This window comes from Erythrolamprus reginae, chromosome 2, assembly GCF_031021105.1.
Source record: "Erythrolamprus reginae isolate rEryReg1 chromosome 2, rEryReg1.hap1, whole genome shotgun sequence".
Lineage (NCBI taxonomy): Eukaryota > Metazoa > Chordata > Lepidosauria > Squamata > Dipsadidae > Erythrolamprus > Erythrolamprus reginae.
In genome coordinates, this window is record NC_091951.1 from 202,841,999 (window position 1) to 202,867,486 (window position 25,488).

General features: G+C 42.2%; 1 protein-coding gene across 1 annotated transcript; it reads right to left on the minus strand.

The window, feature by feature from the left end:
• Positions 1-3,152: 3,152 nt before the first annotated feature.
• Positions 3,153-24,054, minus strand: GDI1 (GDP dissociation inhibitor 1). The gene is made up of 11 exons (XM_070741338.1): positions 23,880-24,054; positions 18,284-18,391; positions 16,249-16,348; positions 15,677-15,811; positions 14,317-14,515; positions 13,154-13,285; positions 12,469-12,568; positions 9,918-10,089; positions 8,622-8,766; positions 7,186-7,240; positions 3,153-4,711 (listed from the first exon to the last, which is right to left on the minus strand). The coding sequence occupies exons 1-11, from the start codon at positions 23,922-23,924 to the stop codon at positions 4,559-4,561; spliced, it is 1,344 nt and encodes a 447-aa protein (XP_070597439.1). The 5' UTR covers positions 23,925-24,054; the 3' UTR covers positions 3,153-4,558.
• Positions 24,055-25,488: the final 1,434 nt, after the last annotated feature.

The following is a 25,488-nucleotide window of genomic DNA, read 5'->3' on the forward strand; positions in this document are numbered from 1 at the left end:
ACTTTTATACTGTACTGTACTTGCCGAGGCGGGCTTTATGGAGTCGGAAGCGTCAGTCAAGACGAAAGAGAGGCGTGGTTTCCGTAGAAGAGCGAGTAATCTTTTGCTTCCTAGAGAAATACTAAAGAACGGGGGTCTCTCGAACCTTGGCAACTTTAAGGCTCGTGGACTTCAACTCCCAGAATTCCTCAGCCAGCTTTGCTATTTAGAGTTAAGCTTTGCTGGCTGAGGAATTCTGGGAGTTGAAGTCCACAAGCCTTGAAGTTCCCAAGGTTGGAGACCCCGGCTAGAGAAATAAGAGAAATCTCAGTGGAAGCCTCTCGTTGCCCTTCTCCTCCCTGTGAGAAAGTGAAAATACAATGCTATGACAGAATCCGATACATGTCTGTCTAGGAATGAAATAGGACTGACTTCCAGATAACTGGATTGTAAGATTCCAGAAAGCATTGCTGGTCGTGGTTCGTTTCCTCGTCCGCTGCAAGGAGGCGTGGGAATTATCGGACCCGCATGGCCCAAATCGGCTTGGGTTGATTTTGAACAAAATTGAACAGACCTTCAAAACCCTCAGCCAAGCACAACCAAGTCTAAGAAATTTATTTTATTTTATTTATTTATCAAACATGTATAGAATAATAGTACTGTAGTTTGTAGAAACATAAGTAAAAAGTAGCCATAAAAGAGGACAGTAGGCACAGTGGTGTGCTTATGTACACCCCTTAGAGCAGAAGTCTCCAATCTTGGCAACATCAATCCTAGCGGACTTTAACTGGAGTTGCTATGGTTGGAGACCCCCTGGTTTAAAGCATCTGGCAAAATGCCAGTTTGGCTGCTACTGTTTTTCATTAACTGGTAAACAAGGTCTTGTTTCATTTTCTATCATTGAAATTAATACCGGGTGCTCCCCAGGGACCAGTCACTGCTGCTTTGTCATATAATTATATGAATAATTAAGCCTTGCCAAGTAACATGGCAAATGTTTTTTCAACTAGCGCAGCTTCTGTGAAGATAGGAAACCTAATCTTCCGTACGCAGGATAGGATACCTGTAACTCAGCATTCACAAGCACCCTCCCCCACTTCTCTTCAGTCGAAAATGTTAAGCGTATTTTCTGGGTTTGAAACTTTGCAATCCTGTGTGTGAAATTCGTTCATTGAAAGCGATCCCGTTAATGAGAAAGGCGAAATCGGAGTTCATTCGCTTTCTGGAAAACTGCTTCAAAAATGTTGCAATGTCGTGTTTATAAATATGGCTTAGCAGGATACACAGACCTGGTGAATTGGATGATTTGTCAACAAACCCAACTGTAGATTGATAAACAAGCTACCATATAGCGTATGTGTGGAGAAAGTTATGAACTGCAGTTGGGGATGACCAGTGACAAGTTTGAATTTTCCTTTGGGATTATTATCATGATTGTAACTGTTCACTTATTGGTCAAAAGGGATGGAGAAAAATAAGTGAACTAGAGTGACAGCAAAGTCTTCCCAAATTGTGGTATGCAATATGGATGAATGTATTGTAACGATCTTAAATGAGATGTACAATGTCATTATTTGCAAGCAATTCAGTTGGGAAGAATGTTTCCTGGTTTCCTTTATATTATTTAATTGAATTTTATTTGCATTGCTTATAGAAATTGAAATATTCCTTCTTTGCTGTATTTGGTAGTGAATGTTCAACTTGCCCATATGCCAAGTTAAAATACACAGAAGTGATACACATTTACTATTTTTTACTGATTGATACAAAGTTGCTATTTTAAAGTTTAATGTCTGAAAGTATCTGATTTCCTACCTTTGTGCCAGTTGTATATTCAAAGACCAGCACCAAATATTTTCAGAGGCCAGTATTTAAATTTAATTGAAAAATAACTAAAGCTAGATTTAAGAGATTTCTTTTTCACATTTTTTAATGTATAGCAGAAGCACTGTGCTAGATGAACAAAAATCTAGCCCATAAATACAGAGCATCTTTCAAGACAGAGATGCATTATTAAGTAAATATGTAGCCTTCAGCTCTGGGCTCCCCCCCACTCCCATGAATAAAGATGATATTTTCGTAGAAGACCCCTTTGAAATGCCTGCCTAGTCGTTTTATTTATTGCTACCCAGGTTTTACAACTGTATAGCTAGAGGAGAGAAGGATAATTACAGGAAAGGGGCTTAAAATTATAGAAGGGATCTTGAAGAAAAGTAGAATTTTAAGATTCTATTTGTAAAGGTAGAATTTTAAGATTCTATTTGTAAAGGAGAACCAGGCAAAGAAAATGTTAAGAACTACTTCTAGTATTGATTCAAAAGTGGAAAACTAGCCTTGCCTCCATTCACATTTGGAAAAAGATATACCAGTAAATCAATTAGGCTAAAAGACATGAGATGGTTGAAATAGTGGCAGTTCTAATTTGATATTAAAACAGCTAATACAACCACAGTAGTCTTATTAGATATAGAATACTAAGGCATTAAATACAAAATAAAATTGAGATTTTTTCCCCCCTCTCCAAATCCCCTTCTAAACTTTTGGTCCTTGGTGTTCCATGTGGACTGAGAAAATGGATGCAGTATGACCAGTCTTTCAATTTTTCTAAGCCAGCTGGGTTCAAGCACAATTTCCAATAGTTTGGTGTAGGGAAAATGAGAGATCCGGCTATACAAATCTGTATGGACTCCCATGCTGTCTTCTTCTTAGCATCATTTTCTTGCCTCAAGACTTCAATAGTAAAAAAAGGTACATTATCTCAGTGTTTCCCAACCTTGGCAACTTGAAGACATTTGGACTTCAACTCCCAGAAGTCCCCAGCCAGTAGATGCTGGCTGGGGAATTCTGGGAGTTGAAGTCCAAATGTCTTCAAGTTGCCAAGGTTGGGAAACACTGCATTATCTGACAGTCTGAAGCCAGAATCAGCTACGCAAATCAGTGCATTTTATCATTCAAAGCTCTCTGGAGACATTATACTGTCACTCCTTCAGAAAAGTTTTCGTAACTAAATTGAGGTGCTTCTGAATTTTTTTTAAAAAAATCTTTCTTCCATTTCTTGAATTCAATGTGGTCTCATTCCTCTCACTAGTGTGAATTAAGCCTAGACTTTATTCCCCTGCTCCCACCCCCACAATCCCTCCTCTGCAGCAATGGTACCAGACAAGAGCCAGGGCTAGACTAAGTGAATTTATTATCTTGAAACAACTGAGCAGTTGTGGGGCGGAGAGAGCTGACCCCTCACATTCCCCTAGAGTTACACACAGACCATTAACCAGAAAGCTGGCTTCAGAAGGAAGGAAGGCTCTAACGCAGGATGGGCCCCAGGCCCCTGTACTCGTGCCACAGCCTAACCCCCACCCCAAACCTCATTAATTGTCAGAAGTGCCAACAAATAATTAACCTGCTTCATTAATAAGTTACAATAAGTTACAGCAGGTGGCAGCAAGTGGAAAGGGACAGAATCGTCTCCCTGCCCCTATATCCAGCACACAAGAGAGACATACACACGTACAAATACAAATCTTCTCACGCTTGAGGCTAAAGAAACTAAAAGGAATTGAGGGGACAAAATGGATGCAAGACAAACAGAGAGGCCCGTGGGAATCTCAAGTGCGAGGTGGGGGGGAACCTGGGACCAGCTGCAAGGGCAGCACGAATAGTAGAGATGGTTCAGAATGGCTCTTTGCGCCCCCACATCCTCACACAATTCCAGTCTCCTCTCAAAACAGAGGAATGCAGCTTCACATCATGATCAGGAGAAACGGGGAAATGTGATTATACATATGGCAAGATATGGTCCCAGATGGTCCTTTGCAAGTTAAGCAGCAAATCGATTTCACTATACAGGGGAAGGGAGGCTCAGAGGAGTTAAGAGGGGCACAGATGGCAGAGATGAGAACACCCAGCAAATGGTGGAGAAACAGGGGGAAACTGAAGAAAGGTGAGCAGATGGTAACAGTGGGAGATCAATAGCAAGAATTAAGGCCAAAATGTATGTTACATGCATGCTTTTAAAACCCAGTGGCTGGTTTTCTTTTCCTCGGTTAGAATAGATTAGCGATGGAGCAAACCTACAATGAAAATTAGATGTACTTAATTCTGCCTTTCCTCATTATTATATTCATGGAAACCGCAGGGAGAAAGAAATTGCAACAGAAAGGTAGGCAGAATTTCCTGTTCTCCAAAGGTGCTTTTTTCCTAGGAGGGGGCAGAACTCAATTCCAGGCAACTGTATGTAATACATAATCTGGACCCAAATCCCTACAGGCACTGGAAAAATGGAGAGGCTTGACTGAGATTGCGTTAACTTGATCTAACCTCAGTCCTGGAGAGAGGGTTATCTTGTTGTGTGCAAAATAAACAAATAAACAAAAAAAGGGGGTGGGGGAGAAAAATTATTCCACATTTTCCCCATGGAAATAAGTTACTAGACATCTGGCGTAGCCTGAATGAGGATCTGGAGGAAGAGCCAATCTCAGTGAGGTGTGGGAATTAAGCCAATCCCTAGCTGGGAGTGTGGTCCCTTACATGGGAAAAACCCAGGGAGGGTGGGGATCAGGGGGAAAAAGAAAGGAAATGGTCACTGCTCGTTCTCGCCAAAGACATCATTCTGGCGCCGTTTCATGCTTTCAAAATCAAATGGAGCCCCAGCCATGCGCCGGTAAATGTCTTTGATGTCATCACATGTTGTCTCAAAGTGGGTGGTGGCATCATACGATCGTGAACAGAATATCTGTGAGGGGGAAATGAGGAAACCAAATACAGACTGTAGTCAATGGGAAAGGGAAAAAAGGGCAAGTTCTAGAACCAGTTCTGGAAAAATATACTCTAAAACAGGAGCCCAGGGCCGCCGATAGACCGGTATTACTGGGAGTGGCATCATGGGCCCGGCCAAATAGAAAAATGGGGGGGGGGCACCCGCCAAAAACTCCCCAACCCCAATTGCTACGAACTCTGCCTCTGCGGAGCTTCTCCGACAGCAGCCCCGCACCTTCTTCCCACCCCCGCGAGGAAAGAAGGCAGGGAGGCCGGCAGACAGGCAGGGAGCCCCAATGCCAGCCACGGAAGGAGGAAGCCAAGCCGCGCTGCTGGGGAAACGGAATTGAGGAAGCCGGGAGAGGGCTGAGCCCAGCCGGCTTCTCTGCCGGTCTTGTGTCCCCCCGAGGATTGAGGGCAAGAGAGCCGTGCCTTTCGGCTTCCGGAGGTGCTGGGCTGTGGGTTTGGGGGGGGGGGCGTGAACACCGCCCGCCGCCCAGAGCCAATAGCTTCTTTTGAGTGGGCGCTGGCTTACTCGCTTGTATTCCTGCTGCTGGCGCTGGGAGCAGGTAAGCGTGAGGGGGAGGCAAGTGGAGATCCAGGTCCCTCTTTTCATGCATCCGCTCAGTGAGCCTTTCTTTGGAGTTGCCTTTTTCTTTCCTTCTTTCTTTCGTTTCTTTTTCTTTCTTTCTTTCTTTCTTTCTCTCTTGCTCTTTCATTCTTTATTTCTTTCTTTTGCTCTTTCTTTCTCTTGCTTTCTCTCCTTCCTTCCCTCCTTCCATTTCTTTCATTTCCCCTCTCTATTTTTATTTCTCTTTCATTCTCTTTCTTTCTTTTCTCTTTCTTTCCTTCTTTCTTTCGTTTCTTTTTCTTTCTTTCTTTCTTTCTCTCTTGCTCTTTCATTTTTTTCTTTCTTTTGCTCTTTCGTTCTCTTGCTTTCTCTCCTTCCTTCCCTCCTTCCATTTCTTTCATTCTCCCTCTCTATTTTTATTTCTCTTTCATTCTCTTTTTTCTTTTCTCTTTCTTTCTTTCCTTCTTTCTTTCATTTCTTTTTCTTTCTTTCTCTCTTTCTCTCTTGCTTTCATTCTTTTTTCTTTCTCTTACTTTCTTTCTTTCTCTTTCTTTCTCTCCTTCTTTCCCTCCTTCCATTTCTTTCATTCCCTCTCTCTTTTTATTTCTCTTTCATTCTCTTTCTTTCTTGCTTGCTTGCTTTCTTTCTTGCTCTTTTTCTTTCTCTCTTTTACCTTCCCTTCCTCTATTTCTTCTTTTCTTTCTCCTTCCTACCTTCTTCCCTCCCTTCCTTCAGTCCTTCCTCTCTTAATCTCCCCTTTCATAAGTTTCCTTGCTTCTTTCCTCGGTTCCTGTCCCTTCCCCCTTTCTTTCTTTCTTTCTTTCCTTCCTTCTTTCCTTCCCTCCCTCCATTTCTTGCTTTCCTTCTCCTTCCTCCCTTCTTTCCTCCCTCACTCCCTTCTTTCACTCCTTCCTCTCTTACTCTCCCCTTTCACACCTTTCCTTGCTTCCTTTGCACCCTTCCTCTGTTCCTGTCCCTTCCCTCTTTCCTTCCTTCCTTCCCACCCTCCGTCCATTCATTCACCCATTCCTCTCTTGATCGCCCCTTTTACCATTCCTTCCTTCCTTCCTCCTTCCTCCCTTCCTAGCTCGCCCTCGCCTTTCTTCCCTTCCTTCCAGATGAGAGTGCCCCCTCAAGACACCTGCCCAACTGCTGGTACCCTGCTTTTTCTCTCCCCTCATCCTTTCCAGCTCCTCGCCAGTGGCTGCCAGGTGTGGGATCCCCCTCCCCTCTCCCCTCGCTAGAAAGCACATGGTTTTGTCAACAAGGCCTCTTCTAAGAAGGGAGAAGTGCCAAGGAGCTGTAAATAAGCCATGCTCCGCCTGGAGGCTCTTTCTTTGCCAGGAGGCTCTTTCTTTCCCTCGCCGCTCCCGCTTCTTTCTTTCTCCTGGATGAGTCCACACAATCGGCTTAACCCAGTTCCTGAAATAGCCTATGGCAGTGTTTCCCAACCTTGACAACTTGAAGATATCTGGACTTCAACTCCCAGAATTCCCCAGCCAGCGTTCGCTGGCTGGGGAATTCTGGGAGTTGAAGTCCAGATATCTTCAAGTTGCCAAGGTTGGGAAACACTGGCCTATGGGACCGCCTCGCTTGGTGTGAAGCGGGAAATGATCCCCGGGGGATGGAGTGGCTCGGCGACTTAAAATAGTTTTTAAATGGCGGGGGGGGGGGCAGACACTTAGGCTGTATGAGGCCCCAAAATTCCTGATGGTGGCCCTGCAGGAGTCAATCTCCAAACTCGGAAACTTTTAAGACTTGTGGACTTCAACTCCCAGAATTCCCCAGCCAGCTTGAGGAGCAAAAGTCCACAAGTCTTAAAGTTTTCGAGTTTGGAGACCCCTGCTCTAAAACAATTCAGAAAACCTAAGAAATCTCACCTGACTTTCAGTTCCATCATCAGTGGGTTCATATATATCACTGATGGCCACAAACCTGTTAAGGAAAGAAAAGTGTTTAAAACCATTTAAATTAAAGAAGTAGAAATCAATACAACAAGTTGGTATGGACACATTTATGTTCCTACTCCTGATTCTAATCACACTAATATAATATGCAGATGCAGAAATCAGCCAACCACAATCATTGTCACTCATCAGCATCGATTCTTTTTTTAAAACCCATTTTTCAGACCCATTATTTGGCCTTTAGCTTCAAATATTTTCCCAGCCCACGTTCCACTACCACTCTATGATACGTCACAATATCCACCAGAACTTCTGTCATTCTAGCCATTCTGGGGCCTGATATAAATCTATTTTTATCATCTGTTCATCATCTTGCACATGGATGTTTATTATACCATCATCCATTCTCGGTTAAATTATTTTTCTCTTCCAAAAATCCAGTATTCGGCAATCTGTAGGATTCATACGAGGCAATGTCCCACTCGCAGAAAATTACTGTGCAAGGTTGGTAAATTCGACTACACCCTTTCTTTCTGCCATACATAATTTTCTTCCATAGATGGGACCATCTAAAATGGTAACATTACAGGCCCACCACATCTGGCTGCTGTTCCCGAGACTCACTCATTTCTTCTTTAACTACTGCTCATTACATTTCAAAAATTTACAGCTCTTTTCTTTAGACTTTCATTCTTAAGCAAAGCTGGAAAGCATCTCTCAGGAATGTCCATTTTTAGCAATCCTTAATAAATTGCAGTTGTGCCCCAGTGTCCTTCTCTCACCTTTAGACTCCTTAATATACACTGCTCAAAAAATAAAGGGAACACTTAAACAACACAATATAACTCCAAGTAAACCAAACTTCTGTAAAATCAAACTGTCCACTTAGGAAGCCGGGGAGCCGGGGTGGCGCAGCAGGTAGAGTGCTGTACTGCAGGCCACTAAAGCTGACTGTAGATCTGAAGGTCAGCGGTTCAAATCTCATCACCGGCTCAAGGTTGACTCAGCCTTCCATCCTTCCGAGGTGGGTAAAATGAGGACCCGAATTGTGGGGGCAATATGCTGGCTCAGTTAAAAAGTGCTATTGCTAACATGCTGTAAACCGCCCTGAGTCTAAGGAGAAGGGCGGCATAAAAATCGAATAAATAAAATAAAAATAAATAAATAAAGCAACACTGATTCACATGCTGTTGTGCACATTCAACTTTATACAGAACAAAGTATTCAATGAGAATATTTCATTCATTCAAATCTAGGGAGTGTTATTTGAGTTTTCCCTTTATTTTTTTGAGCAGTATATATTCAGTACATGTTATCTTCAAGACTGGGGATTGTCAACAGTGTTAGAAAATAATCCCAAATTGTAGCACTGAAGCAACTGTCATCACAATCAACCTAGAAACACTCACTTTTGGTCAATAGGTTCAAGCAGTTCAAGAGCTGGCTGCACTTCATTCTCAGGGGAATCTGTCTCTACAGTAGTACTGGCAATAGCGATGTACTTGCCCTGGGCAGCCACGTTGTGGGCAGAGGAAATGAGACAGACATAGATATCTGGCATTGGGGAATGAAGAGAAGAAGTTAGGATTGTTGAAATGCACCCAATTCGATACCGCCCACTATACCGAGAAGCTGATCTGAAACTTTGAGGAACTGCTGTCAGTCAGTGCGTAGTAGACAATATGGAATTAGATGGCTGAGCCCACTGACTAGATAAATGGTCAAAGCAATGGAAACTGCAGTTTAATGTTTCCAAATGTAAAATAATGCACTTGGGGAAAAGGAATCCTCAATCTGAGTATTGCATTGGCAGTTCTGTGTTAGCAAAAACTTCAGAAGAGAAGGATTTAGGGGTAGTGATTTCTGACAGTCTCAAAATGGTTGAGCAGTGTGGTCGGGCAGTAGGAAAATCAAGCTTGGCTGCATAGCTAGAGGTATAACAAGCAGGCAGAGGGAGATTGTGATCCCCTTATATAGAGTGCTGGTGAGACCACATTTGGAATACTGTGTTCAGTTCTGGAGACCTCACCTACAAAAAGATATTGTCAAAATTGAACAGGTCCAAAGACGGGCTACAAGAATGGTGGAAGGTCTTAAGCATAAAACGTATCTGGAAAGACTTAATGAACTCAATCTGTATAGTCTGGAGGACAGAAGGAAAAGGGGGGACATGATCGAAACATTTAAATATGTTAAAGGGTTAAATAAGGTTCAGGAGGGAAGTGTTTTTAATAGGAAAGTGAACACAAGAACAAGGGGACACAATCTGAAGTTAGTTGGGGGAAAGATCAAAAGCAACGTGAGGAAATATTATTTCACTGAAAGAGTAGTAGATCCTTGGAACAAACTTCCAGCAGACGTGCTTGGTAAATCCACAGTAACTGAATTTAAACATGCCTGGGATAAACATAGATCCATCCTAAGATAAAACACAGGAAATAGTATAAGGGCAGACTAGATGGACCATGAGGTCTTTTTCTGCCGTCAGTCTTCTATGTTTCTATGACTTGGTGCAGAACTCTTGTATCCCAAAAATAAATATCTGGATTCCCACCTTCATTAAGCCTATCCTATTTCACACAGTTGCTGCCTAATTAAAGATCATAAGAAGGGTACCAGATGCATTATACTCCCTTCTGCAGAAGTAGGCCATAGTACATTCAATATTCCCATATCTCTGAACTCCCATATCAATATGCTCTCACCAGATTTACGTCCCACTTGATTCTGGGGAATGATGATTTGACAGGAGTTAGCATCACTGGTGCCACGGATAGGATGACTCAGAATACAGATGACGCGCACAACCTTCCCTGCTGGGCGCACTCGATCTGTCACATAGCTGGGATCACAGATCAACTGTTTGCAGCGTGCCACCTGGAGGGAGAATCAGCATTAGCAAAAGGAAAATGTTGGATTCACCAGTTGTTCCCATGCACGTGAACTCCTAGCCTTCTTCAACACAGTGCTCTCTAGAAGTACCGAGGCTGAGAATTCTACCAACACATTTGAAGAAAGTGGACAAATGCAGAATCCTAAACGTTTAATTCAGAAATTCATTCTGTAGCAGTGTAGACGAAATACTGTATCTTCACACAACTGCATATAAACTGACCTTGATATTATGTGTATTCTTATGCCTGCTGAAATGTTTGTCATGAAAGAGCTATAGTCTTTATTGAGGGGGGGGGAAGCAAAACTTAACTGCTAAGTTGACTATTTGTGGATTGAAAAAATGTTTTCATTTGATCTTCTTTCCCTTTGGATGAAGGGTTTAATGTTTCAATCCTTTTCAACTAGATCAACTTTCATACAGGATTAGATGATTTATGTGGGAGTTGACTGAATGAAAGTTAATTTAGCCAGGAATAGCACAAGAAAATGATGAATGTTAAGAAACAAAGATGCTTCTGTAGCTCTTGAAAAAAAGGCAGAAACACTTGTAGGGGAAAACTCAGTGTCACTACTGACACCAAAGTTTCTCCAACACTCCCAGTCTTTTCCCAGAAAGCTTAACTCAAGGAAGCAGGTACAAAAGCCAACAGGAAGGAAGGAATGAAGGAAGGAAGGAAGGAAGGAAGGAAGGAAGGAAGGAAGGAAGGAAGGAAGGAAATACTGTCAATGGTGCTAAATGGTGCTAAATTAGGAAGACTGCCACTATCTTCTTCATGTTTCCAAGGACCGGCGTATCTTATAGATGCATGCGGCTGCGAGAGCAGTCATGGGCTTACCTAGGTATGCCCATGTTTCACCATCACTCCGCAGTCTGCATTGGCTGCCGATCAATTTCCGGTCACAATTCAAAGTGTTGGTTATGACCTTTAAAGCCCTTCATGGCATCGGACCAGAATATCTCCGAGACCGCCTCCTGCCGCACGAATCCCAGCGACCGATTAGGTCCCACAGAGTGGGCCTTCTCCGGGTCCCGTCAACTAAACAATGCCGGTTGGCGGGTCCCAGGGGAAGAGCCTTCTCTGTGGCGGCACCGGCTCTCTGGAACCAACTCCCCCCAGAGATTAGAACTGCCCCTACTCTTCCTGCCTTCTGAAAACTCCTTAAGACCCACCTTTGCCGTCAGGCATGGGGAAACTAAACATCTCCCCTGGGCACGTTAAATTTATATATGGTATGTTTGTGTGTGTGTTTGCTATTACATGGGGTTTTCTTAAATCGTTAAATATTTTAATTAATTGGATTGTTGTGACTGTTTTACTTGTTGTGAGCCGCCCCGAGTCTTCGGAGAGGGACGGCATACAAGTCCAACTAATAAATAGATAAATAATAAATAAGAGAAAATGTTGAGTCAAAAGGCTGAATTTAAAAAATTGCCAGATTTTTTCCTCCCTTAAATTTGCGGGTTGAGGAAAGACCATATATACCAGCTTCAGTGTGGCTTTCAGGGCACCAGCTATTGCCTTTGATGCTTGCTCTAGTGCACTGCCTGGTGTAATGGAAAGAAGCAGCTAGCCATAAAGCTATTTGTTGGAAATGCTCAAAAACACAGAGACAAGGAAGTTCCCTTGTTCTAAAAATACCTTGTGCTACAAATTCAAAGCCTGTGGAGAAAAATGGTAAGTAAAATGATATCTCCTTTCCTCTTGTTTGAAGGTTAGGGAAGCCAAGAGCAGGTGGTTTTTACAGCTTTTTGTTAACAGTCAGCAGAAACCCATAGCTTTCTGAATTCCATCTGATTAATAACTGATTTGGACCCATTGATGCTTTCACTGAGCATGCAGATGTTCTCATTGAGAGTTCTGCTCTTTTAGATACCTTACCATCCACATTTTATTGAGTAACTTGGCATGGCAAGACACGTGAAATGCAATAAATAGCAAAAGAAACCCCAACTTCCTCAATAATACATTGAAAAGGGCGTAGGCTAGAGAAAATGAAAGCACTGGTGTTGAAACAAAATATCTGAGCATAAATATATATTTTCCACAAATCTTTATTAAATACTCAGGCCTGATTTTATAGTCATAATTGAAATTCAGGAGAACTCTGCATTCCAACTGCTCCCAGCCACTGCTCTCAGTCCATATGGACCAGTTTAACATTAACACGATGGGCTTTAACGAGAAAGAGTCGCCACTACATGGAGTTAGTTAGAAAAGCAATGTTGAAATTCTTAAAACAGAAAGTGCTTAAGTTATATCATGGACTAATTTTCAAAGACATTCTATTTCCCTATACAATTAACCTTAGCAGCAATTTTATGCCCCTTTATCAAATGGAATGAAAACGCCAACTGCTCACCTCTCCTTCTGATTTGACTCCAATGACCTTGCCCCCTTCCATGACAATCTCATCCACTGGTTTGTTCAGCATGTAAGTGCCACCATAGATAGCGCTGAGCCTGGGGGGCGTAAAGTGAATGAATGGTGAAGGGCCCTGGCCATTATGTCCACCACTCCTGCCCCCAGAGGCACTTTTTGCCAAATAGCTGTAAAGGCTGGGCTTTGCCAAAGACACGCAAGAATTATTCACCCTGTCTCAAGTATTATACTAAGGGACTTTATTGCTTTTTTCAATAAATATTGCTTTATTGCTTTTTCAATAAAATTTATCTCCCCCACCTCATATAAAATTAAATCAATTTTCTTGAAGCCCTCAAGTGTATAGGAACAGTATGGCTATGCTCACTGAGAATTCAAGGCATTGCAGTCCAAATGTATCTGGAGAGTGCCAGACTAGAAAAATATTGATATAAAATGACCTTTTTTTTTAGTGTACCTTATCTTCTGCTCCCAAAAGTGCTTCTCCAACAAGCAACTGGACTTTCTTGGTAACCAAGTCCAGTTGCCTGTTGGAAAAGCACCCTTGGGACAAACATGACCTGGATGATTGATAATCTACACACACATTTACCTTCTAGGCCAAGAATAAAATCAGAAGCACAAAAATTGCCTCATTAGTTGACAGTCCATGAGGCAGATCATACCTGGCAAAGCCCTGGGGAAGCTCACCCAGACCATACAGTGGGTAGAGATAGGGGCTCTTCCCATAGCGGGCCAGGGATTCACTGTACAGTTTTATGCGATTGATGGTTTCCAAGCAAGGTTGATCCAAGTAACTGTGAAAAGAGAGAAGAGACAATGTCATCCCCCCCCCAAAGAAAGTGGGAAATACAGAGCTTTCTGATGAAAGAGTGAAGGGTGTTATTATAGGAAAATCATGAGTTCCCAGTAGTTAGGGACTGCTTTACACATTGATGTTTTTATGATTACTGTATTGATCCTGCACAGTAATACCTCGTCTTACGAACCTAATTGGTTCCCGGGGGCGGTTCGTAAGGCGAAAAGTTCATAAGACGAAACATTGTTTTCCATAGGAAACAATGTAAAATCAATTAATGCGTGCAACGAAAAACCCCCCGCAAAAAAACGCCGCCGCCTGGCTGTCATCTTTTGAAACAGCCGGGCGCTTCTCAGCGTTCTCCCAATGCCGAACCCGGAAGTTCGGCAGAAGTTCGGGTGGCCACCGAGAAGCCCCGCCGCCTGGCTGTCACCTTTTGAAACAGCCGGGGGGCTTCTCGGCGGCCTCCCGAACGCCGAACTTGGAAGTTCGGGTTTGGCGTTCGGGTTCAGGAGGACGCCGAGAAGCCCCCTGGCTGTTTCAAAAACCGACAGCCGGGCGGCGTGGCTTCTCAGCGGCAGCGGGTTCGTAAGACGGAAAAAGTTCGTAAGAAGAGGCAAAAATTTTCCGAACCCCAGGTTCATATCTCGGGTTGTTCATATGGCGAGGGGTTCATATCATGAGGTACCACTGTATTTATATTACCTCGTAATTTTAATTGCCCAGTATCCGTGAGATAGGCAACATAAAAATTTAATAAACAAACCAATACTGGGATCTGCTGAGACATTAATAATTAAAGAAACTGAAAGGAAGAGAGAAAAAGAATTTTGCAGGACATTTCTATAAACTCTCTCCTGAAAAACCTTAAGGGACCCCCTAGTTCACTCTCAGCCGAGCCAGCCATTCCCAGAAGAAATGTATATTAGAAGTGTGGGACCATAATCAGTGTGGTATATGATCAGAAATAAAGAAGCATGAAGATAAGTCAGCTGATTGCAAGAAGGCAAACTATGACCAGTCACTCACTCATCAGTGCGATAGAGGGCCAGTGCATGGCCTGTGAAATCAATGACATCCTGGCCAAGGTCAAAGCGTCGGTAGACTTCACGCATGGTAGTGACATGGGGATCCACTCCCTCCAAGGTCTTTGAATCATTCTCATCGAAGTTTGCCACAAACACCAAGAACTTGCGGAAGCGTCGTTTCTCAAACATGCCCATGAGATCTGTGAGAGAATGAGGGTTATAGGAGGGGTGGTGCATAGCAGATTAAGGAGCTAAATAGAACTTTTGTAGCCCTAAAATTTGCCTAGAATAAAACAGAACAAAACACAGCAGAATAGAATTATTTATTGGCCAAGTGTGATTGGACACACAAGGAATTTGTCTCCGGTGCATAACCTATCAATGTACATAGAAGCAACAAGTGAGAAATCTTTATTATAATCATAAAGTATATTCATCATAAATCATAAGATGCAACACTCTGTAATAATCATAGGATACTAAATAAGCAATCAATATAACTCATACTAGGATATTAAATAAAACAATTAATATAAATTGTAAGATACAAACAGAAAAGTTATAATCATTAAGAAGATAACGCAAATGCACCATCTTCAAAGGAAGACAGAACATCTCTTTTCCACCTTCAATCTTAAAGGTGGATTATGGAATATCAGAACCACGTTTTTGAATCGGTACATATAGATATAGCATCAGAACTCCACAATCTGAATACTTGAAATATGGCAAAAGGATTTATATCCAGGAAGGCAACTATGGCCCATATAAATTTATAAATCTGCAAAATTTACACGGCAAGAGTTTAACTGTAAAACCATTATTTAAAAGATCCAAGTATCACGTGTAGAGAAAGCCATCTGGTGAAGCTCAGTTATAACCATGCTTCCTTACAACCTATAGCTGCTCTATCGCTGCTCATATTTGGACTACAGTAATCATTCCTGTATAGGTATAGATTTTACCTTCCGAGGAGGCATGTCCATTCCACTGACTTGGAAACAAAGAAAGAAAATGGGTGGACAGCACCTGCTTCTCCACAAATGACCTTTTTCAAATTCAAACTAAAAAAAATTATTCAAGAGGAAAAAATATGCTTTGGCTATCCAAAGTCCTAAAAATAACATTCTAGAATTTTGCCAATGCCATTATATAGGGCACTGGTTAGGACCATTTCAGAATAAATTGGATAGTACTTTGGCAGCTGCTTCATCTTTTTAAACAACTGCAGGTCTATTATTGAATTGTAAAACAGAATGCATAAAATAGAATATACCTCTTAAAATGTTGAAAGCTAATAAATATGCAGTTGAAATTTCCTATAATTTCAACACATCAGATTTAACATTTATGAAACTTACTGGAAGCCAGTGCTTCTGTCTCTGTTGATGGCACTTTGTAAATCTTTCCTGCCTTGTAGACAAAGCTGCCTTCCACCACTTTGAAATCTAGGTAGCGTGTCACTTCTGTATACAGCAGCATCTTCACAAGTTGGCCTATTTGGAAAATGATAAAAGAGGATCCTGAAACTCTTACACCTGCCTCCATTAGAGCTCCCGGACTGCATGCGGGAGATTGTAGAAGTAGGCATTATAATAATAAAATAATTTATAATAAATAAAATAAGTACCACTCAGTGAATGCAAAGAAATTGCAAACCAGAAATTTAAAAAACCTTGGAAGTGCACATGGAAAATATGAGTTTATGAGTATAAATGACAAAGCTCCAAGGGCTGCTAAATTGAGTGTGCACATTTATTCATTAGTATAGAATAGATCGACAAAATGCAGCATTTATTATTCCCGGTGACTTAAAAGAGTGTGGATTCTCTAGTAATGATGTCCTTTGTTCCTTCGTTACTATTCATCTACAAGGAAAATATACCATCTCTCTGGCTAGGTGACCAAAACTTGTAAACAGAATGGGACTTACCATTGGCCATGAGGAATTTGGGGATAAGATCAACATTCCAGTCCCGGCCACGCCCCATGCATTCAGAGGGCCCATCTGTAATTTCGAAGCGTTTGTAAAGCTGGCAAGTGTGGAAATGACAAAATAAGCTTTAAAACATTGTACTTACAAAAGACATTTCCTTTAGAACTTGCTCTACTAGCATAAGAGAGCCAGCTTTTATAGTGGTTAAGGCATCAAGTTAAAACTTGGGGAGACTGAGTTTTAGTCTCGCCTTAGGTGTAAAGCCAGCTCGGTATCCTTGGTCAGTTTGCCCTCTTTGCCATAGTGGGGAAGCATTAGCAAACCACTTCTCAATAAACTTGGCATGAAAACTTCAGGGACTTGTCCAAGCAGACCCCGAGAATCACACATGATTTAATGGAAGAAATGCTATCATAATACAACATAGTAGTACGTCAGTACTCATGGTTTATTGGTTCTGAGAGGTGCAATGAATATCATATAAATTTTCCCCCTGAAGGAATAATGTAGCAAGTCACAACACAGTTGACATCAACAAGTTCTAGTTGGTGCATGACTATCAAACCAGTGTTCAGTACTGGGACAAATTTTTTGAATCAAAATGCATTAAGTACCAAATTCAATGAATTTTAAAGCAACTGAGTACCAAGGTGCCACTGTATATCTATGCCATCAAAATATAGAAAGGAGCTGTAGCTCAATTTTATTCACCCCACAGACTTCTTGTTATCCTCTTTTGGAGCAGAGCAGCAAAAAGGTTTGTAAATTCTCTAACAGGAGATCACATGATAGGCCTCATCACCCCAAACTCATTTGACCAGTTACTTTCTAAGTTTCTAGTGCAAAAATACTGCTCCCTATATATACCATTTTAGAAGGAAAACTGGCATACACAAAGATAAATTTCACCTTTTTGTGTTGTAAATTGGCATATGATTGGGGGGGAAAGACTAAGTAAATAACACTGTTACTATGAAGACGTGTGAGTGCATAGGGGGGTTTTCAGTACATTACTTTCATAACATTGGAACCAGGAGCTTATAGCTATATCTTGTAGGTGGGTGTGGGTACACACTGCATTTACGTTTCAATGCACACCGGTAATTGTTTGGAAATTTCTAAACACTTTCAGTAATCAAGACACATTATAGGAATGTTCACAGATACCATTCCATTACCTGAATATTTGCCTGGCTTCCTACAATATAATGAACCATACATTAATATAGTGAATCTGTGCTAAGACACATTGTATTATTCAAGTGCCAAATTTTATGCAAAAAGAACCGCAAGATGTTTAAAATCTGTGGTTCAATGTGTTGTCCAAGCACAGCCTATTAAAGAATCAACAAATTCTAGACTACGTGCGGCGTTCAAACCTTTTTGCTATAGCATCTAGCATCACAGAAAATGGACAATGTAATTTCCTTTTATTTTCCAACAGAAAACTAAGGGGATGGATTGTGAAAAGCCTTTAGATATGCTTAGCACATCTAAGCAGGAATGAAAAGGATACAAGGAAAATAACTGGGTTTTTTTTGAAGTTCTGGTTTTCTTGCATGAATTGAGTACTCTGTCTATTGAAAATAATCTATTGAAAATAATGAACATATTCTGTGTTCAATCGACCTTCAATACAAATACAGGTAGTCCTCAACTTATGACATTTGTTTAGCAACCATTTGAAATTACAATGGAACTAAAAAACCTGACTTGCAATTAAACGCTGCAGAATTCTTGCAGGTAAGTGATCAAAATTCAACAGCTTGGCAATCAGCATGTATTGCAATATCCTGGGGGGGGGGGTTTCACGTGATTGCCATTTGAGACCTTCCTAGGGGGATTCTGATAAGTTAATGGAGAAAGCTGGATTCGCTTAAGGACCATATAATTTGCTTAATGTCTGCAGTAAAAAAAGTCATAAAATTGGGCATAACTCTTAATGACTGTGTCACTAAGCAAAAGTTCTGGTCCCAAATGTGGTTACAAGTTGAGGACTACCTGTAGGCACATGCAGAAGCTGGATCCTCACCTCCTCCAGGGGAGTAATCGATGAGCTCTCACCCCCGTAATATGGATTCCGGTCCATATGCAATACCTTCTTGCCATTCACAGACATGATACCCGAAAGGATACATTCCTAAGATAGAAAGTGAGTAGCATTATGCCTTCTCTACAATAAATTCAAATGTGCTGCTACTATATGGTAACCTCAAATCTAAGTCCCCAAAGTGAAATATTAATGCATAAATAAGCATCCCATTAATGCACTTGAGACTCATAACCATCTCAATCTATTTCATAAAGTTTCTCCAAGTATGTTTAGAGCAGTGTTTCCCAATCTTGGCAACTTGAAGATATTTGGACTTCAACTCCCAGAATTCCCCAGCCAACGAATGCTGGCTGGGGAATTCTGGGAGTTGAAGTCCAGATATCTTCAAATTGCCAAGGTTGGGAAACACTGATTTAGAGAATATGTACCTGTGTGACTTGTGTATAAAAAGGAGGGCTGAACCTTAACAGAAACTGATATAAAAGGTCTGAGATACTGATAAGAGCTTCCCCCTCCAGGATGTGTGGACAAAGTTCTGTCTTGGAATTTTATTAATAGGTAACTGAAGCAAAACTCATTTGGTGCTTCCTGGTCAAAAGTATTCTGTGTTGTGAAAATCAGAACCTGTCTTCAGTTATCAGTAATAGATCATCTTGGTAGACTTCCACATCATTCTGATAATACACTTGCATTGACACATAATTCTACCAAGTCTATAAATGTGTGATGTATACATCCCAACTTACAAATTTTGTACATGATTTGTTCATCACCTATAATTTAAACCAGTGGTTCCCAATGTGGGGCTCATGCCCCACAGGGGGCCAATTTGATTTTTAATGGGAGCAATTGGAGCCTTGTTTAAACCAAATTAATGGCCTTTTAGGCTTCCTCTGCATGTACAGAGTTCACTTTTTGAATAGTAAGAATTATATGCCATTGGGGGGGGGGCTACACAATCAGGATTTAAAAGATACTTGGGTGGGGTATGGCTAAAAAAAGGTTGGGAACCACTGATTTAAACTGTCTAAATCAGTGGCTCCCAATGTGGGGCCCATTCCCCACAGGGAGGAAATTTGATTTTTAATGGGGACAATTGGAACCTTGTTTAAGTCAAGTTAATTGACTTTTAGGCTTCCTCCGCATGAGTAGTTGTTCACTTTTTAAACAGTAAGCATTATATTTCTCCTGGGGGGAGGGGAATCAGGGTTTTAAAGATATTTAGCTGGGGCATAGCCAAAATTTACTTCTAGACCAGAGTAAATGAATTCAGCAATATACAGCATTCCTAATGTTGCGATCATGTATAATTCTCTAAATATTAATTATAAATGGTACAGTCATTTCTCAATGTGTCTATGGGAACTATATCACTTCTAGTAAGTGATGTCTCACACATTATCCAAGAAGCTTCTGTATTTGTGTCTTCCTGAGCACCACTTGGGACATCGGTTCAAAGTGCTCAAGCAGCTACATTCAGTTTTCAAAGAGACCTTGTGGTGCAATAATCTATTCTGCATAGTAAGGCTAATGCTGTTTTCTTTACATAGAATCAAGTGTACCCACCCAAGAGGTTAAAGTCCAGGATGCAAATGATGGAGGTATTTATTCTAGTGAAACTTGATATTACCTATTCTATATTTCTCAGTCCAAAAGAGAGTGTGAAATATATCAAACAATTTCCAGGAAAGGTCTTCCCTTACCAGATTCCTCAATGCCTTCAAAAATGACAGAGCTTCTAAAGTACAGTGGAACCCCGACATAAGAGCTGCTCTACTTAAGAGCAACTCGAGATAAGAGCTGGGAGGGGAGAGATATTTTTGTTCTACTTACAAGCCCAAATTCGAGATACAAGCGCCAAGGAGCTGTCTCCTGAAGCCAAACGCTAACTTCCGCGTTCGGCTTCAGGAGACAGCTGCGAAGCGGCGCGCGTGTTTTAAAAGGTTGCAGCCGGCCTGGGGGGCTCGGGGGGGTGCTTGCAGCTTTCTTTCTTGCTCTTTTTCTTTCTCTCTTTTACCTTCCCTTCCTCTATTTCTTCTTTTCTTTCTCCTTCCCACCTTCTTCCCTCCCTCCCTCCTTTCACTCATTCCTCTCTTACTCTCCCCTTTCATAAGTTTCCTTGCTTCCTTCCTCTGTTCCTGTCCCTTCCCCCTTTCTTTCTTTCTTTCTTTCTTGCTCTTTTTCTTTCTCTCTTTTACCTTCCCTTCCTCTATTTCTTCTTTTCTTTCTCCTTCCCACCTTCTTCCCTCCCTCCCTCCCTTCACTCATTCCTCTCTTACTCTCCCCTTTCATAAGTTTCCTTGCTTCCTTCCTCTGTTCCTGTCCCTTCCCTCTTTCCTTCCTTCCTTCCCACCCTCCGTCCATTCATTCACCCATTCCTCTCTTGATCGCTTAAAGCCGGTCCCTGGTGCAAAAAGGGTTGGGGACCTCTGTCCTACAGGATTGGGTGGCAGAGAAGTTGAACATATGTAAATTTAAAAGTTTAAGAAAGTTTACAAGTTAAGTGAAAGAAACTTCATTATTCATTTATATGTACATGTACATTTCTTCATTAAAAACATGTCTTTCTGCATAATTTAGACTAACTTTGTGAGTTTTTTGAGGGCTGGAACCAATTAAAATTATTTACATTAATTCCTATGGGGAAAAGTCGTTCGAGATAAGAGCTGCTCGACTTAAGAGCCCAGGTCCGGAACGAATTAAACTCATATCTCGAGGTACCACTGTACTTGATAAGTTCTTCAAGATTCAGGCAGGTATTCAGAGCTGTATTTACCTTGAAAATACCCTACACTAAATTATATAGCATAGGAGTTGACCCCAGGAAATGTTTATATTTTTACTATGTCACAAAATTTTTATATTTTTATGTCGCAAAATGTTTTTTTAAATTTTCTACATTTCAACGTCATGGGGATCCTGGATGCATTTTGTAAGATAGTTCATTTAAGATACCTGGGTTGAAAAAGTTTTGCCCTATGATGCACTGTTTTGCCCAGCTAAAGGTCACAGACTTGAAAGTTTTATTAGTATGATAATTATTTCCTTGCAATGATAAATTGTACTTTGAATGCACAATTAAGAATGTACATGGTATGTGTTGTATTTGTGTATTTGTATGGTGTGTTTTTTTTCTATTGTATGTTATATGTTTTTTAATGAAATTTAATTTTTTTTTTAAATAATTTTTTTAAGGAATGGTGAAATTGGAGATTAGATCTTTGAACACTCGTTAAGGATTCTTCTGAAAAATGTACTTGTAAAAAGTATATATGAGCCGGCGGGGGCGGGGGGGGGGGGCACAGCAGGTAGAGTGCTGAACTGCAAGCCACTGAAGGTGACTGTAGATCTGTAGGTCAGCGGTTCAAATCTCATCACCCGCTCAAGGTTGACTCAGTCTTCCATCCTTCCGAGGTGGGTAAAATGAGGACCTGGATTGTGGGGGCCAGATGCTGGCTCTGTTAAAAAATGCTATTGCTAACATGTTGTAAGCCGCCCGCCCTGAGTCTAAGGAGAAGGGCGGCATAAAAATCGAATAAATTAATTAATTAAATAAACAATGAACTGGAAATGGGACAATGCAGAGTAATCTTGGTACAAACACTGATATCTATTTGTTGTCATCAGTGGGTCACTTTGATGCAAACCTCAAAGGAAGATTCAGTCTTTTCTCTGTAAAAGAACCTTTCCATTGTTGCTCTGCACTACAGGAATAGTTACATTCTCTTATGAAGGGCCACTGCTTTGTGACGGATTACCCACTCTAAATGTGAAATGTCACAAATTCAATCCTTGGCATCTTCAAGTTGAGTTAGGAAAGATTCCTGACTATCTGAAGCCCTGGAGAAACTCTGCTGTTAATGCAAACAATTCTTAACCAATCCAATCCTATGTTCCAGGGAAATGAGGAATCCTGCTTAAATGCTCATTAAAGGAAAAGGTAAGAGACTGAGAAAGGTGTGCAATGGATCATCACCACCATCCCAATTGCAAATGTATGGGATCTATTGCATGATTGGGACAGGTGGTGCTTTTATTTCAGCAACTGGAACAACAAGAACCAGAATAAGGGCTGCATATAATAAGATATAATATAGATACAATATAAAGACTGCATCTATTTCATATTTTGGCAAAAGGAACAGAGAGCACGAGATCTTTTGACTGCAGAACATACAATACTGCTCCACACATAGAATTTTTTTTCAAATTAAAAAAGCAAATGTAGAAGGCAAGAAAAACTGTCAAACACCGAGTTTCAAAGAAAAAAAAAATCAATTTTGCCCAGTCTTACCAAAGGACCTCAAGCAATGGGAAAACAATTACCCTACTAGAAACTAATTTGGTTCTACAAATATAGACAATTCAAAACTCTGAGTGTTACAGAAAGAAGACCCAATGATGTAATGAGAATATTAGAGTCTTGTAAGAAAAGAGAGATAAGGGGGATTACTGACATAATAGTAGGAAAAAACCCAATTTCTGTATATCTGTATTAAATGTCAGAGATTTGGAGGGGGGGGGGGGTGCTAATTAAACTCAATAGAAAAAGCATTTACAGTAGCATTTTCAAAATTCAAGAGTGGGGGGGGGAAACCATATAGATATCTCAATATTAAATAGTACATGGAAGATGAATTGTTTTGAGTTTCCATGTGCTAACCCACATGTCCTGAAATGCTCAGGATGGGGCACATAATCCTGCACTGCAGAGCCTTCAATCTTGGGCACTGATGGGAAACAGGATCACTGTTCCCATTGGTAGTATAGGATCCGGGAGCAGGAAGTGTAACAGATCTACCAGAAACGGCGAAAGAAAGCTTGGAAATCACATCGATGACTATTCCTGCTTCCTCCTTTATTCGAGATTTATGGACCAGATAATCACATTAATTTCTGCAAGAGCAGCTTTTTACAAAAACAGGTGCCTCAACTCCATGCTTATATTAAAGATGCAACTAGAGATCCCAACAGATGACTTGGCGAACCAAAATAAGAAGCATCCATCCTTAAGGGATGAAACGAAGGATCCATGCAATTGGTGCCGCTCCGGATTTTTTTCCGCTTTCGAGGAGCGCTTGATGGCGCCGGGTTGCATCAGAGGAAGCTGCAACGGGGCCAAACGCACCATTCATCACGGAGCAGAGAACGGGATGAAATGCAGGGACGTGCAAAACAATTGCAATTGAAGAAAGGGTGCAGATGTTAAGATGCATGCACGGACATTGAGGAGAAAGGGGCAGAGGAGGGTGCAGCGGCTGCAAGGAGAGGCGCACAATAGCCCCCCGCTTCTCGCATAATCCATGCGCATGATGGTGTGTGTGCCTGTGTGTGTGTATGGCAGCACCGAGTGCTGGTTTTAGGGAAGCATTGCTACGATTCCTTAAGAAAAGAGGGGGGGGCGATGCAAGGATTACCAACCCCACCCGAACCTGGCAGGGCTGCTGATAGGCAGACAGGGATGCAGGAGTCGGCGGAGGGAACGGGAATGCAAAATTTGCACGGAAGAAAGCGAGGGATGGAAGATGCCGGGATGGGGGGAGAGGAAGAGGTTAAGCGGCTCCAAAGGACTCACGGTCAAGCCGGTGCCCAGCACGATCACGTCGTAGGCCTCGTCCATGGTTCCGGCTACAGAGCCGCCTCCCCCCTCCCTCCCCGAGAGGAGCCAAAGATGGGCCGCGGTGCTGGGAGCCCGCCTGGAATCCCTCCGCCGGAAACGAGTCCCGTTCGAGAATCCCTCCGCCGCCGCGGGGAACCGCCCCGGCGAAACCCCGCTTTGCTGAGGTGCCGTAGCCGCGTATAGACGCCAAGGGCGCGTGCGCGAGACTGGAGAGAGCTTGAGAAAGCGAGAGATGCGCGCGTGCTGGGTGGATGTTCCTTCTTTTTTTCCCCCAGAGAGTTGAAGCAAGAAAAAAAGAAGTCCCGGATTCGCTTTTCTGAGGATGCTCGCTTGGGTGGGGAAAAGAGGGGAGGCTTGTAAATCTCGGGGCCCTGCCCCTCGTGTCGTCATGGCAACGGGCGGTGGCACCACCGAGCCGATGCTGGAAGTTAATGGAGCCGTAATTCTGAATAAAGGAGAAACAAATAATTCTCTCCCATCCCCACCCCCGGTGTAGTTCCCCTTTCGCCATCCCACCCTCAAGATTCCCGTCAGAAACATCTTAAAAAGCTTTGGTGATTTGCAACGACTCCCAAGATGATTCCGCCGAGGAAAAGAGATCCGTGATGAAGGGAGGGGGGAAGGGCGGTAGCTGGACCCACGCGGGTTGCATGTTAATGGTATCGAGGACTGCGATTCACGGCGCTTCGGCTTACTGGCTGCTTGTTTTCCGTCAGTTACGAAGCTGCTTTCCACGCTCCGGCTGCATTCCTGCTCCTCGCCAGCAAATCGGCATCGCATAGCAGACATTAATACAATCGAGAGATTCCAAAAAATATTTCACAAGAAGAATCCTTCGCTGCTGTGCTCGCAACAAAATATCTTATTCCACCAGACTTGAAATACTGGGATTAGACCATTTATACCTAGGTCGCCTCCGATCTAAATGTACTTCTTAAAATCGTATACCAAAAATGTCCTCCATATTAATGACTACTTCACCTTCAATTGCAGCAATAGACGAGCACGTAATAGATTCAAACTCAATGTAAACTGCTTCAAACTCGACTGCAGAAAATAAGACGTCAGCACTACCTGACTCTAGTTTCTTCCCCAAACCCCCAAAACTTTAACCTTAGACCAGTGATGGCAAACCTTTTTTGGTTTACGTGCCAAAAGAGTGCGTCTGCATGTACTCGCATGTGCGCATGTACCCACAGCCATTCCGTCTCCCCCACACATGTGTGCCCCCTTGCTGACTCCTGTGCATGCGCACAATCCCCCCCATCCCTGTGCATACACACAGGCCTCACTGAAGCCTGGGAACGTGAAAGAAATGGGCAAACCGGAAATTTGGAAAAAGGGCTTCCAGTTTGCCTGTAGCACTGTTTTTTGTACTCCAAAGGGCAAAATGGCCTTCCCCAAGGCTGAAAATCTGCTGGCTAGCACACTCATGTGCACTGGAGATGACAAAGGCAATGCCTCATGTGCCTTCCAATATGGCTCCGTGTGCCACCTGTGGCACACGTGCCATAGGTTCGCTAGCACTACCTTAGACTCTACAGTGGACCTCACGGCATTCCTA